This window comes from Takifugu flavidus, chromosome 5, assembly GCF_003711565.1.
Source record: "Takifugu flavidus isolate HTHZ2018 chromosome 5, ASM371156v2, whole genome shotgun sequence".
Taxonomy (NCBI): Eukaryota; Metazoa; Chordata; class Actinopteri; order Tetraodontiformes; family Tetraodontidae; genus Takifugu; species Takifugu flavidus.
The window spans coordinates 10,001-20,967 of NC_079524.1; the positions used below are offsets into that span (position 1 = coordinate 10,001).

Below are 10,967 nucleotides of genomic sequence, written 5' to 3' on the forward strand. Positions count from 1 at the left end.
AGAGGAGGGGAGTGGAGGAGGGTGGATGGGGGAGGAGGAGAGGATGGAGGAGGGGAGGATGGAGGAGGGGGAGGATGTGAGGAGGGGAGGATGGAGGAGGGGAGGATGGAGGAGGGGAGGACGGAGGAGGGGGAGGAGGAGGGGAGGGGGGAGGGGAGGATGGAGGAGAGGGAGGAGGATGGAGGAGGGAGGAGGGGAGGCGGAGGAGGGGAGGACGGAGAGGGGAGGATGGAGGAGGGAGGATGTGAGGATGGAGGAGGGGGAGGATGGAGGATGTGAGGATGGAGGAGGGGAGGATGGGAGGAGGTGAGGATGGAGGAGGGGAGGATGGAGGAGGGGAGGATGGAGGAGGGGAGGAGGGAGGATGGAGGAGGGGAGGACGGAGGAGGGGAGGACGGAGGAGGTGAGGATGGAGGAGGGGAGGAGGGGAGGATGGAGGAGGTGAGGATGGAGGAGGGGAGGATAGAGGAGGAGGATGGAGGAGGTGAGGATGGGGGAGGATGGAGGAGGGGAGGATGGAGGAGGGGAGGATGTGAGGAGGGGAGGATGGAGGAGGGGAGGACGGAGGAGGGGAGGACGGAGGAGGGGAGGATGGAGGAGGGGAGGAGGGAGGATGGAGGAGGGGGAGGACGGAGGAGGGGAGGATGGAGGAGGGGAGGATGTGAGGATGGAGGAGGGAGGATGGAGGATGTGAGGATGGAGGAGGGGAGGATGGAGGAGGGGAGGATGGAGGAGGTGAGGATGGAGGAGGGGAGGATGGAGGAGGGGAGGATGGAGGAGGGGGAGGATGGAGGAGGGGAGTTATGAACTGGGTTATGAACTGGCCAGAGCTCTGTAATATTTGTATCTTGAATTGATTCTGTTTGCTAAATACATTTTGAAATTGACATTTGTTTACTTGAAGTCTTCATTTAAAGAACACGCGGATTGGCAGTGACACACGAGAGGTACTGCGATCCAACACAGCAAAACTGACCACCTTGACAGTTTATGGGCCCAGGCTATGTTGGACACAAGGATAGCATTCGGAACTGTCGGAAGAAGTGAACAAGACGGAATAACACGGAGCTTCGGTGGACAACTTGGAGATAAGTGAGTCAAAACTCGAATGAAGTTTTCCCGATATATTACGCTGAAATGGCTAACAGAACCGCAACCCCAGCTCCGCAACTAGTTTTTGATGGCTTAGAAGAAAGATACACCAATGGGAAACGAGGTTCTTGGGTCACCTGCACATTTTAAATTAAAAGAGACCCTTTTGACAACGTTATATGGCGGGACAAATGAGGAGCAAGCTGAAGACAGGAGGAAAAATGCTGACCGTTATGCTGAGTTAATCAGGCTAATAGACGATAAAAACCTGTCCATCATAAGACACGAAGCAGCTGATGATGGAGGGAAAGCCCTGAAAATATTGAGGGAACATTACTCCCAAAAAAGCAAACCAAGGATTATTATTCTATACACATCACTGACCAAGTTACAAATGAAAGATGGTGAGAATGTAACTGATTATATAATCAAAGCTGAAAATATAATAATGGCTTTGAAAGATGCAGGTGAAGTCTTGAGTGATGGACTGATTGTAGCCATGGTACTTAATGGACTACCTGATTCATTTAAACCCCTCGCAGTCCATGTAACACAGAACGAGGAGAATGTTACATTTGCTGACTTTAAGAGAAGACTACGAGTTTATGAAGAGAGTGAGAAAATGAATAAGGCAGAGTCTAAAGATAATGTGACGAAGACACATGTGAAAGAAGGAAACGGACCCCCCAAGGCACACACCAGCAACAAAAAGGACGAAGATGCCAATGTAAAGTGCTACAGGTGTGGAATAAAAGGCCACAAGGCAAGGAAGTGCAATAGATAAGTGTGGTGTGGCTACTGTAAGAGTAACACACACCAACAATCCTTGTGCAAGAAAAAAGGGGGGACAAGACGGTGCCAGGAAGTCGTAGAGGAACAAGACAATGACAAAAGAAGACTTTTCTTCACGGCTCAAGACAAAAAGGATGAAAGACCACCAGCCTGTGTGAAGATAAAGGGCATCATGGTGGATGGGGGTGCGACATCCCACATCGTTAATGACATTAGGAAGTTTGAGAGCTTCAATGACACTTTCCAACCTGACTCACACTCAGTGGAGTTAGTCGACGGAACAAAGTTCAGAGGAATAGCACAAAGAAGAGGAACGGCGACAAATCTGCCTACTTGACAACGCTGGACAACAGCACAGAGCACATCTAAGAGAGGATTTATACACCCCTACATACCCGCATGACATCTTTTCTGTGGCAAGGACCACAAATGGAGCAGCAGCGACAATCACCTTCCAAAAGGGGGACAGCCGAATGGTCACCAGGAACGGTAACGGATTTGACATCCACCAGAGTGGTAACTTGTATTACTTGTCATCAAAAGAAGACAATGTCGACCAATGTAAAGTATGTCATGATGCTCAAACCTGGCATGAAATACTAGGTCATTGTAATTACCATGACGACAAAAGTCATAAGGTCTTGTGAAAGGGATGGCGATAAAGGGAAGTGTAGTCAGACAGACACAATTATGTGAAGTGTGCACAAAGGGAAAATTCACCCAGACAAGAAACAAAGAACCTAGTACAAAGGATAAGAAACCCTTAGAGTTAGTTTACACTGATCTAGCAGGTCCCATGCAAACACCTAGCATAGGGCTACAGATATGCCCAATCTTTTACAGATGATTATTCAGGTACCATGATGATATATTTTCTAAAAGCTAAAAGTGATGCAGTGCAAGCAACGGAGTGTTTCTTGGCAGATGTAGCTCCATATGGAGAGGTCCGATGTATTCGATCTGATAATGGCACAGAATACACAAGTAAAGACTTCCAGACACTATTAATTAAGAATAGAATCAGACATGAAACGTCTGTACCCTATTCACCCATCGAAATGGTACAGCAGAAGAAAGAGGCTGACGCACCCTATATGAAATGGGCAGGTGCCTACTGTTAGAAAGTAACTGACCAAATACACTTTGGAACTATGCTGTACAGACAGCTGCTTATGTTAGAAACAGATGCTACAGTAGGCGAACAAAAGAAAATGCCATACGAGCTATTTACAGGAAAAGAACCAAACATAGCTAAAATGCAAAAATTTGGATCACTATGCTATGCCTACAAACACTTAGACAAAGGGAAATTAGACTCTAAGTGTGAGCAGGGTATTTTTGTGGGCTATGATAAAAACAGCCAGCGTACCTGGTGTATTATCCAGAGAAAGAAAAGGTTCAGAAAACACAGATTGGTGAAGTTCACAACCAAGACTGGAACGGAAAAAAGAAACACAGAATTGTGAGTCATACATTAGGTATAGTGATTGGGAGCTGCACCCCAAGGTCAATGATAAAAGGGAAATTTATGTTGATGACAAGGATAAAAATGGATTATGTCAATATATACCAAATGATGGTGCTGAGCCCTTACCTGAACAGACTGAGAGCACACAGCCAGGTACAACCATTGAGACTGTACAAAGAAGAAACCCACCATCATACAATGTTATGTCACCTGTAGAACGTGACGTTGTGCTCCTTATATGTTCTGGTTAAGAGCGCGGGAAGCTGAGTAGTTCCTGTTCCTATAATAAAGATTATACCACCTGGCTAAAGTCAATGAAGGGATTCACTTGCTTATTCTCCACTACGCATAGATGCTGTGCAGCAAAACTGACCACCTTGACACTCAGCAACACTGATAACCAACTAGAGAAACAGTTTTAACCTTTGACCTCAAGATTCAAGATTCAGAGTACTTTATTGATCCCTTTAGGGGGGGTCCATCAGGGAAATTAGCATCTCCAAAGAAACGTACAGCACTGTACAAAATTACCCACCACCATTACACCCCATCAAACCTATTAAAGATAATAAAAATGTAATAGTGGCGTCTCCTTCGCCTCAGGTCTCGGTGCCCAGCCATGTCTCAGCTTGCCTCAGCTTGTTTATGTGTGTGGGTGTGTGTGTAAGTGTGTTGTATGCATGTGTGTGTCTGTCCTTTTCTAATTCTGTTGTTCTCTTTGCTGTTTTATCCTTTGTGAGGCACTTTGTGCTACCTAGCGTATGAAAGTGCCATATAAATAAAGATTGATATTGATATTGATATTGAATAAAATAAGAAATAAAATAGAATAAATTAAAATAGAATATGAATATAAATATAAAACTATAAAAATGTTCCAGTTCTCCTGTTGGCCTCCTCCCCCCCTGTGAGGAGTTGAACAGCCTGATGGCTCGGGGGATGAATGAGTTCCCCAGTCTGTTGGTCCTGAACTCTCCTGTATTAAAGGCTTTAGAACAGAAAACTGAAACAAGCGTCACTGACCTGTTGGATCTGAACTGACAGCTGAAAGATTTTGCAGAATGTCGTTCCGAGGTATCTTCTCTAAAATCTTCTTGGTGACTTCCACGGCTCCTTGATCTTTGTTAGCCTTCACCATCAAATCCACAACGACCGTCCTCTCTCTGGTCTCTAGTTGGTAGTTTTTAATCGGGTTGAAGCCTCCCATGATTCCAGGATCTTTCAGGTAAAATTTGAATTTATTGAATTCTTCCTCAGTTAAATTCTCCAGAACCTTCAGCAGGATCTCTCTGGGCCATTGTAGCGTCCTGCTGGCAGTAGACCTGCAATCAAGTGAGTGAAGGAGGAACATTTCAGGAGTGAACTTTGCACCTTCTCTTCAGAGCCTCCGTCACAAAACACCATCGTACAGGAGATGGTTTAAAGGTTGAATGAGTCATTAACGATGGTCCAAAGTTGGTTGTCAGTAACGGGACAGGAAATCAGACAGAGAGAGGAGCAACGATAGTTGTGGGGGAGCAGATCACAGAAAGCTGTTTGATCATTTTCTGGATGAACCTACATCAACCTTCTCTCTCAAAGCTGCTTTAGTCACATGGGGCCCAAACGCACCTCCCAAATGTGAGACCCCTTAACTCTGAACTCTTTATTTTGAAATGGCAACTAACTTGAATTGGTTTAGTTGGCTGATGGAACTGCTCAAAAGTGACATTTGACAGGCCAACGACCGGGACTGGGACAGCCCATAATACCCATATTAGTAACGTGGACCAACGAAAGGGGACAAAAGCCAAAGTTTCAGAATCAGCCTAAAGAAACATATGACAGAAGACATCAAAGACTTTAGGAACAAAGGCATCGCATGTGCCATCGAGCTGCATCTTTCCAGGGTCGTGATTAGTAGCAGGTTATGATACAGTAGCACAGATCATCAAAGAACACGAGCACGTTGTCTAGAATCAAAGAAAAGAACAAAGCTGCATGAAACAGTTGTGATCAGGGCGACTCAAGTAGTTCTGAGGGATCTGGAGACAAGGCGGCATTGTTGATGACACACAGGAACAACACAAAAACATCGATTGATATTGATATTAGAATGGACAGCACACGCACACACACACACAAACACACACACACACACACCACTCATACAGCACACACACTAACACACGCCACACACACACACACACACACACACACAAACACCACTCATACAGCACAGACACGCACACACACACACCACTCATACACTCACTCACACACACACTCACACACACACACACCAACTCATACACTCACTCACACACACACTAACACAGTCACTCACACACTCACAAACACACTCACACACACACACAGACACCACACACACACCACTCACAACACACACACACACACACTCACACTCACTCACACACATCACACACACTCCACAACATACACACACACACACACACCACTCACATTCACACACTAACTCACACACTCACACACACTCACACACACACCCACACACACCACTCACACACACACACAACAAACACCCACATCATACAGCACAGACACGCACACACACACACCACTCTACACTCACTCAACACACACTCACACACACACACACCACTCATACACTCACTCACACACACACTCACACAGTCACTCACACACTCACAAAACACACTCAACACACAACACAGACACCACAAACCACCACTCACACCACACACACACACACTCACACTCACTCACACACACTCACACACATACCACACACACACACCACTCACATTCCACACTAACTCACACACTCACACTCACTCCACACACACACACACACACACACTCTCACACACACACACACAGACACACACACACTCACCACACACACACACACACACCACACTCACATTCACACACATAACTCACACACACACACACACCACACACTCACACACACTCACTCACACACTCAGCAGCAGTAAAAATCCACCACCATGACCCAAAACACACTCCGCTCTGCCGTCGACAGTTGTTTGAACAGCTTCATATCGCCGTCGGCGCCACCCTGAATGAAACGGTTCCGTTCTAGAGCGACGACACCAAGACGGTTACCTGAGGCAGGTGTAGCGGATCCATGCTGTCGGGTCACCTGATCTTCAGCCCCATCAAGGCTGTGGAGGACACAGTGGTGACACTGGTCACATCACCAGGTGGTCTCACACAGAAAACTCTTCAAAGCCATCACAGATGTTCACGCTCCGCTCTAGACGGGACGGCGTGCCCTCACCATGGGGGCGGAGCGGCACAGCGTTGAGACGGGGAGGAGGCGGCTGCAGAACGCGGACGCCCTCACCATGGGGGCGGAGCGGCACAGCGTTGAGAGGGTGGAGGCCGCAGACCGCGGACGCCCTCACCATGGGGGCGGAGCGGCACAGCGTTGAGACGGGCGGAGGCCGCAGACCGCGGACGCCCTCACCATGGGGGCGGAGCGGCACAGCGTTGAGACGGGCGGAGGCCGCAGACCGCGGACGCCCTCGCCGGGGGGAGAGGGCACAGGTTGAGACGGGCGGAGGCCGCAGGCCGCGGACGCCTCGCCGTGGGGGCGGAGCGGCACAGCGTTGAGACGGGCGGAGGCCGCAGGCCGCCGACGCCCTCGCCGTGGGGGCGGAGCGGCACAGCGTTGAGACGGGCGGAGGCCGCAGGCCGCGGACGCCCTTGCCGTGGGGGCGGAGCGGCACAGCGTTGAGACGGGCGGAGGCCGCAGCCGCGGACGCCCTCGCCGTGGGGGCGGAGAGGCACACAGCGTTGACGACCTGATTTTTCTATTGATTCTCCTAACAGGAGCAGCCGTTGATCAATAGTCTAAATATCAATGGCCTGTTTCAGCCTGTGAAGCTGTTAATGATGCTGTGAGAGGAGGAAGGAAGGCCTCACTGATGCATTTAGTTCTAACTATATATTCAGCCGTATATGTAGAATACTTCATCTTTACTGCACCAGAGCTACGATGGCTGAACATCTCAGACGTGCTCCACAATCCCACTGTGATCCAGTTTATTTCTGATTCCTGCTTCATTGGAATTGTGGTCAAAAATCCCGGACTGCTTTTGTGTCGTCTTTAGTCACGAGTCCGGTGCTGTTCTAGACCTTCACGCCCCCCCCCCAGTATGGCCGTGATCAGCACGACAGTTTAAAAACATAAATATTGGAATATCAGAAATGTCCTCTTGACAACATGCAGATGCTGTTTCCTCTTGTATGTGATTCACCATGAGATTATTTTTAAGTCGAGGGCGACTCTGAAGATGCTTGTTTTTAGAATACAGATTTATACTGATGATCACAGTTGTGTTATATGGTGCCTACAACATTTGCTCCACTAGATGGCAGCCTTTCCAGAGCTCTATGATTATTTAGCTGGCTGTGGAATAACATTCTAAACACCCCATAGTTCACGCTTGGACAATTCAAGACCCTTAAAAATGTATCTGAGTGAGAATTGACATTCTTTTCTTATGTTGGATGTTAATTTTGTCTCTTGTCCGTTCTAAGCTCTCTGTCTCCTCTTGGGATCTATGTTACTGTTTACATCTGTGAGTTTCATGGTGATCATGAAGGATGAGGCCAACTTGGCTGAGTCGCTTTGGAAAAAGAAGTTTAATCTCACCAGGAAAATTAAAAATAAAGGACAAAGAGGTGTAGAAAAAACAGCTAGTTTTCCTAGGATCACGTTGCTCTCTCCTGACAACCTGTGGAATCAGCAATAGGAAAGATGAGGTTGGTTGGACAGACGGGACCTTCATGATGAACATCCAGCAGGTCTAGAACTCATATTCAGGCCGTGAGCTCAACCCTCGTGTTTCTTCAGACAGAAGCTTCTCTGCGGTTCGAACACAAATGCACCGAGGACCAGGGCGGGAACCCAGACCATAAACCAAAGCTGGGGAACAGCGGTTCAGTGAATGTGGTTTTGAAGGTATGGAGGTGGACCGGGGTGTCGGTGGTGAATCTGTAGAAGGTCACAGTGCCAGCGGGGTAGTTCACATAGACGGCGACTCTCTGAGGATCAGTGGATGATAAGGGGGGGAGGTCTACCCTTTGTTATTGTGGAGGACAGAGTAACCGCTGTCAGAACACAGAAGGCTCCAAGACTGCTGATTCTCTCCAAACCAGCTTTGGAGACTGCTTCCATGTCTCCAGATCTTTTTGTATGCCACAGAAATCCAAACCCATCCTGTCCACTCCACCTCCCAGTAACAGCGACCAGTTAGGCTGTTGCTACACAGCAGCTGGGGACAGTCCTGAAAACCTCTCTGGATGGTCTGGATATGGTTGGTCCTGGCCACTGTCCTCATCACTGTTGTTGGACACTTGGATTGACCTGTGGACGGTGTTGGTGTCCACGCTGAGCTCACAGTGATCTAAAGGGAGAGAGAGGAGGAACCAGGAACCAGCTCATGAAACACAACTGAGTCCACTAACTGCTGCTTTTTTCAGAGCGTGACGTGCTGACGCATCAAGTTGATCACTTACACTTCTTCAGACCACTCTTAAGTCTCTCTTTCCCACAATGGTCCAGTCTGGATTGGGAGAAGACACAGAGGAAATGAAATCCAAGGCAGGACAGAGGTTCAACAGATGCCACCTCAACCTTGAGCTCTACACTGTTCGTCCCTGACTTTGGGTCTGCCTGAACCGGTTTGCTCTTGATTCGGTTTGTGAACCTCAGAGCTGGATTCGTGACATCTCTCCATATGCCAACGTCATGGAGGAGAACTTTGCCTATTTCTCTCTAAGGATTCCCTCACAGGCAGTGGCTGCAGCCCAGATGGTTGTGCTGGCATCACCTGATCTTTTTGTATCTCTGACGTGACCCTTTTATTCTCCCTTATGTGGGTTCTCGTACCCTGAAGGTCCAGAAAGCATCACATCTCTCTGCTCAGAGGTGGTTCAGATCTCACAATGTGCTGCTTGAACCACCGGACGTCTGGAAGGTCTCCATGCTCATCAATAAATAGTATCAGGTCTTCATTTTAGGGAGGGTGTTTGCATCTACCTGAGAACCTCCAGGCTCAACTTTGGATCCTCCAGAACAGCAGAGAGCAGCTTCGTTCCAACATCTCCAGGATGGTTGAAGCTCAGGTCCAGTTCTTTTAGATGGGTTGGGTTGGACCTCAACGCTGAGGCCAGAGAAGAACATCCTTCTGCTGTGATGAGACAGCCCGATAACCTGCATGCAAGCACATCCACCACACACACACACACACACACACACACACACACACACACACACACACACCACACACACACACACACACACACACACACACACACACACACACCCACACACACATTGCTCACTAATTAACAGCTCATTTATGCAAAGTTCTGGGTCGTGTGTCGGGGCCTGGACCTGACTGGGGAGCGAAGCACAGGAACCAGAACCAGACTAAGTCATTTTAAAAGCTGTGGGAGTGAACAGTGGTCGGCTGGTCGGCATTTTTGGTAAAGATATTTCCTCTTTTTGGAAGATAACCAACATTTCAAGCTGCCATTTAGAAAAACTGATGATGCTGATAAGGAGCACTAACCTGAGGATCTCCAGCCGGCAGTTTGGACTCTTCAGACCAACAGAGAGCTTGTTCAGCCCTGAATCCCTCAGGTCATTGTCACTCAGGTCCAGCTCTAGCAGACTAGAGGAGGAGGAGCTGAGGACGGGGGACAGAGCTTCACAACTCCTCTCCGTCAGATTGCAGTGACTCAACCTGAAAAAAGAAAAGAAGAAGAAAGCAGGAAATCCTTCTGGTTCTCTCCTGCACAATCAGGGACACAGGCTTATTTCTTTAGTTGACCTTTATGAGGACGGAAGGTGCAATGATACGGAATGAAATCAGTTCTTGGAGTAACTACTGCGACTGCCTAAAACGCTGCCAGATGTGATGCGTGTTGCTGAACACCTGCAGACACCTGCAGACACCTGCAGAAAACCTGCAGACACCTGCAGACACCTGCAGAACACCTGCAAACACCTGCAGAACATGCAGACACATGCAGACACCTGCAGAACACCTGCTGAACACCTGCAGAACACCTGCAGACACCTGCAGACACCTGCAGAACACCTGCAGAAAACCTGCAGACACCTGCAGAACACCTGCAGACACCTGCAGAACACCTGCTGACACCTGCAGACACATGCAGAACACCTGCAGACACTGCAGACACATGCAGAACACCTGCAGAACACCTGCAGACACCTGCAGACACATGCAGACACATGCAGAACACCTGCAGACACCTGCAGACATCTGCAGACACCTGCAGAACACCTGCAGACACCTGCAGAACACCTGCAGACACCTGCAGACACCTGCAGACACCTGCAGAAAACCTGCAGACACCTGCAGACATCTGCAGACACCTGCAGAACACCTGCAGACACCTGCAGAACACCTGCAGACACCTGCAGACACCTGCAGACACCTGCAGAACACCTGCAGACACCTGCAGACACCTGCAGAACACCTGCAGACACCTGCAGACACTCGCAGACACCTGCAGAACACTGCAGAACACCTGCAGACACCTGCAGAACACCTGCAGACACCTACAGAAC

The 10,967-nt window shown here is 48.7% G+C and overlaps 2 protein-coding genes across 3 annotated transcripts in view; both read right to left on the minus strand.

Annotated features, from left to right (window-relative positions):
- The window catches only part of LOC130526170 (NACHT, LRR and PYD domains-containing protein 3-like), a 14,683-nt gene extending 9,994 nt beyond the window's left edge, over positions 1–4,689 (minus strand). Inside the window, exons 1-2 of one of the 2 annotated variants that reach the window (XM_057033616.1) lie at positions 4,376–4,689; positions 3,479–3,520 (exon numbers count right to left, since the gene is read on the minus strand). In XM_057033616.1, the coding sequence (XP_056889596.1) occupies positions 3,479–3,520; positions 4,376–4,559 (226 nt within the window). In that variant the 5' untranslated portion in view covers positions 4,560–4,689. The remainder of the gene's footprint in view (positions 1–3,478; positions 3,521–4,375) is intronic. The other variant, XM_057033617.1, reaches the window with a different exon arrangement.
- A 3,940-nt stretch (positions 4,690–8,629) lies between these two features.
- The window catches only part of LOC130525936 (NACHT, LRR and PYD domains-containing protein 3-like), a 46,309-nt gene continuing 43,971 nt past the window's right edge, over positions 8,630–10,967 (minus strand). Inside the window, exons 6-9 of the mRNA XM_057033251.1 lie at positions 9,943–10,116; positions 9,408–9,581; positions 8,885–8,931; positions 8,630–8,772 (exon numbers count right to left, since the gene is read on the minus strand). Coding sequence (XP_056889231.1) covers positions 8,630–8,772; positions 8,885–8,931; positions 9,408–9,581; positions 9,943–10,116 — 538 coding nt within the window. The remainder of the gene's footprint in view (positions 8,773–8,884; positions 8,932–9,407; positions 9,582–9,942; positions 10,117–10,967) is intronic.